This window comes from Olea europaea, unplaced genomic scaffold (assembly GCF_002742605.1).
Source record: "Olea europaea var. sylvestris unplaced genomic scaffold, O_europaea_v1 scaffold2005, whole genome shotgun sequence".
Taxonomy (NCBI): Eukaryota; Viridiplantae; Streptophyta; class Magnoliopsida; order Lamiales; family Oleaceae; genus Olea; species Olea europaea.
The window spans coordinates 69,864-74,118 of record NW_019237930.1 but is presented as its reverse complement, the minus strand read 5'-3'; the positions used below and the strand labels follow the sequence as shown (position 1 = coordinate 74,118).

The window sequence follows — 4,255 nt, the reverse complement described above, 5'->3', positions numbered from 1 at the left end:
TTTAGTTCAGCATTCTTGGCCAGCATAGAAAGGACCTCGGAGTGAATGACCTTCAATGTCGCTTTAAAGTCGGCAGAAAGACTGAGCGACGGAAGCGTCAGTGCTTGCTCTAACTTCGCACTCAAGTGCTCAAGTTCATCCTTGTGTCTGGCAGCACTAGCCCTTCCAATGTCCATATCCATGAAGGATACGTACTCAAATACCAACTCCTTCAAGAACTTCAAATCATCCTCTGAAGAAGCAGCAGGACAATCAGATGGAGCAGGGCGAGGCATTTGGACCTGCCCCCAAGAAGGGAACAAATTCTGGATAGAACGCACAATCCTGTCAGCATCCTGCAAAGAAGGTTGCCAATATTAAAAATCCTCACTACAATGAACAAGGTGGAAATAGAAATGAAGCAAAAAGAAAAACTATCTCATCGACAATCGTAGAAGATGGCGCGCCCTCGGCCAAGCTTGCAACCAGCGACTCATCCATCCGTAAGGACTTCCCCTTGTCCGAACGAGACGACGTTGCCACAACAGGCGGACTCATAGGAGTATCTGCAAAATTCAAGAGCAACAAATCAGAAACCAATAGCACGAGCAAAGGTAAGACATCAAAAACTGAATTACCTTCTACTTCAATGATTGGGGGGTTGACACCCTGGGAAGAAGGTGGCTCATCCATGGGTTGTGATGAAGACTCTGGGACCGAAGATGTATCTTTAAGCATGGTCCCATAACCAACTGGTTTGGATGAAGTAGCCTCAGCAGAGGATAATGGAGCAGGAGTTGTCGATGCCAAAGCCTTTGAAGGGGAGGCTGAACTTTTCTGAAAAGTCCAAAAGATCATCAGTACATAGAATAGTATCAAATGTGGAAAAGCATACTTGTAAATAGACCGATTTAATTATCTTCCTTCTGACGATAAGAGGGGCATCATCATCATCATCATCAACATCATCCTCCAGAATGGGAGATGCTGAGGTTGGCCGTTTGGGCTTGAAGCACTCTTGGCTGTAGTAGGCCTGGCGGGGAGAGAAGAAGATGGACGAGCAGGTTGTTTAGTACGACGAGAAGGAGAGGGGCTTCGAATAGACAAAGGAGTGACCAAAACAGGAGGAGGAGACGAAATACTCGGTTGGTCTAATGAATGAAAGGCACGATTAGCCTCAGTCACAAATAATCTGCGCTTCACTGATGGCCAAAGTTGTTCAAAAAGAGGGTGAGTAGCATGACAAGAATTAAAAGGGGCTAATGAAAAGTGGCTTGATAAATGGAGGTTGTGAACGTTTATAGCCTCTGCTTCCGCTTTATTAATGGTATGAAAACGGTCAATTAAGCTCTTCGAATAGCAAAGAGGAACAGGCCAAGTTTGCCTAAAACCAAGCTGACGGGCAAAAAATTGGGGAGCATAAATTTCTACCCCCGCTTTGGCATTGGTCCCAGTTAAGATATCATGGAAAAGCTCCCTCCCAGTTAAGAACTGGATCCAAATGAGCAGGGAGGTGCTCGCGCTATTTATAGTGGAAGGGGGATGTACATAGTTTGGAGTCAAAAAAGGAGGAAAAGGAAAGAAGGAAGAAATTGAATCTAAAGAATAAAAGAATGAAAAAATGTCCCTCCTGGACATATTTACAGGAGTCAAGGGCTCCATAGCTAGCCCGTAACAGCCAGCAGAAGGACGAGAAATGGATGGAGCACCAAGCGATGGAAAATAAGATCTCAACCACAGTTGAGTGAACTAAAGAGGTCTACTGCCAGTGGGAGATGCACCATTCTTCAATTGAGTTTGAAGAAAAGCCATACCTCTATAAAGGGCAGCCAAAAACAAAGAACATAAATTCAAAGGCCTGCCACGCGCCAATTCGTGCGCTATAGGTAAATAACTCAGAGAAGGCTTTATACTTGACACACACAAAACATATTTACAAAGCCAAACTAAAAGAAAGGCCACTCGCTCAGCATGGGTAGGCTCAGCGCTCGAATGATTATGGAGGGTCTGCATGCTTGAATAAGAATCGGTGTAGTTTTTACCGAACTGTGGGGCACCACCGAAACCAAGATACCTGGGAAAATGGTATCGTCCAAAGGTGGTAAATTCACCAGGGCCCCAACATCCCTTAACATAATAGACATGGGGCCAAGAGGAAAAATAAAGGTGTTGTACTCAGGGGACCAAAAACTCAAGGCAATCGGAAAGAGCGCTGAATCAAAAGTAGGGGGCGAATAGAGACTTCTAATAAGTCAGAAATCCTAGCGCTATCGAAAAGTGCCTTAGTAGGGCCATGACCCACAAGGCGAGCATGCCACCTACGAAAAGCTACATCAGATTTAGGCCAAGTACGAATACCTCTTTCGCGAAGTGGTCCCAGCGGTAAAGAGTTTAGAAAATGAGGGCCATGAGTGCAAGGAAACAGCTGACCCATCGCCGCCTGTTCAACTGCCTCCGCATTGTTGAAGAAAGGACCCAAGTAAAACTCATTACGTCCAACGTCGACGGGCGCGAGAAAACTTAGGGTTATGTATGGGTGACTCAGAAGTTTCTGAAAGTCATCAAAACTAAAGGAATCACTAGCTTGAGATTGTGAAGCAGCCATTGGAGGATGAACGAAGCTTTTCGGGGTTACGTAACAAGGAAGCAAAAGATGAACAGTGAATCGTGAAAGAGATGCAGAAAATATGAGGCGTGGTTTGGTAGCAGTGAAATGGCGTGTTTGGGTTTTATAAGGGTTTGCAAAACGACGCACTTTTTCAAGTTATAGAAGGAAACAATAATTGAAATTCTTGGGAGTTTCGAACGTCGCCGGGAACATGAAGTGAATATGGCAAAATTCAATAATTATTATTAATTCTGCCATATTGGGGGGTAATTGTTGACACATAAAAATTCAGCCCAAGTCGAACAGCCCAAGGAGTAAAGCCCAATTGGAGAATCCCCAAATCGGATGGCCCAAAGAACGAAGTCCAATTGAACTAGTCAAGGTGAAGGCCCAAACAAGGGGCCCAAGAATGCGGTAACGCCATCGCCCAAGTTTGCAAGTCGCCCAGAATCTGAACAAATGGAGTATCATACGGTCGCCCAGAGCTGTTATTTTACTCTCGTCCAAACTTTCAAGTCGCCCAAGGTATCAACAAACATAACGCATCGTGGTTATCAAGGAATGCAGTTATCAAGGCAGTTGTTAAAGTAGCCTTATCACGTTCCACGACTCAAGGAATTCAATCGAAAGCGATTGAACGATGAAAGATAATGACAGCAGTTAAGAGGCAGTTTCATGACAAAATGGCCACTACAAAGAAAGTGAGTAGTTATAGGACGATCAAACAGTTTTCAGAGTAGTTAATCACAAAGAGATCGTCTATGAGGTATAAAAGGGAGAAAGGACGCAGAAGCAAAGGACCGAATCCAAAACTCTCGAACAGAGAATATGTAATTTTCATTTCCTTAGTTTTTAGACTTAAACATCTTTCTTTCTGTAACTCGTGTGCTTGCGCCCCTTGGAGGCACGTTGTTTTTCATTCCCAATTGTAAAGTTCATCGCCAATAAAAAAACACCCCTTTTTGGGACTTTATCTCAAGAGGTTTCGTCCCTTACACAATCGCCTGACCCTGTTTAATTGTTAGTGACTTAACCCACGCGAAACAGGAGGAATTGATAATCATATAAAATATTACTGATATCATTACCATCCAAAATTATTTTTAAACTATATGGAGTATAGATTCTTTATTTCTTTACTTTATATATAGAAACGGTGTTTAGTAGAAGCATAGAGCATCAATGTTTATTGGTTTTAGAATACTATTAAAAAAATTAATGCTATTTGCAGTTGCTCATTATCGCAGTTGTCCTACATGACATATACATGACGGTTAGTAATTCGTTACATAAGGAAATAAAAAGCTATCACGTTAATATATCAAATCACTAACTGTCACGTGTATGTCATATAGGGCGACTACGATGGTAAATAACAACAAATATCATTACTCTTAAAAATGGTGTATCTGCTTATGGATTTCGAAATTAGGGATCTAGTCATAATACAGCCAGAGTTTTCAGGTGAGTCGGCCCATGGCACGATTGGAACCAATGCATCAGAAACTTTGACGGTCCAACCCATTTTTACATCTTCAATTTAGCTCTTAATTTCGTCTTTATAAAGAAATATCGATCAATCAATAATGTGGATAATCAAGGAGAACCCTTGTGCTTTTTCCTTCTTCTGCTTCAAAATAATGTTTTTTTTTTTTTTTTTTTTTTTCT

General features: G+C 42.2%; 1 protein-coding gene across 1 annotated transcript in view; it reads right to left on the bottom strand.

Moving 5' to 3' along the window:
• Positions 1 to 252: 252 nt before the first annotated feature.
• Positions 253 to 4,255, bottom strand: part of LOC111379569 (serine/threonine-protein kinase STY46-like) — a 6,192-nt gene continuing 2,189 nt past the window's right edge. Inside the window, exons 5-6 of the mRNA XM_023002965.1 lie at positions 427 to 545; positions 253 to 324 (exon numbers count right to left, since the gene is read on the bottom strand). Coding sequence (XP_022858733.1) covers positions 253 to 324; positions 427 to 545 — 191 coding nt within the window. The remainder of the gene's footprint in view (positions 325 to 426; positions 546 to 4,255) is intronic.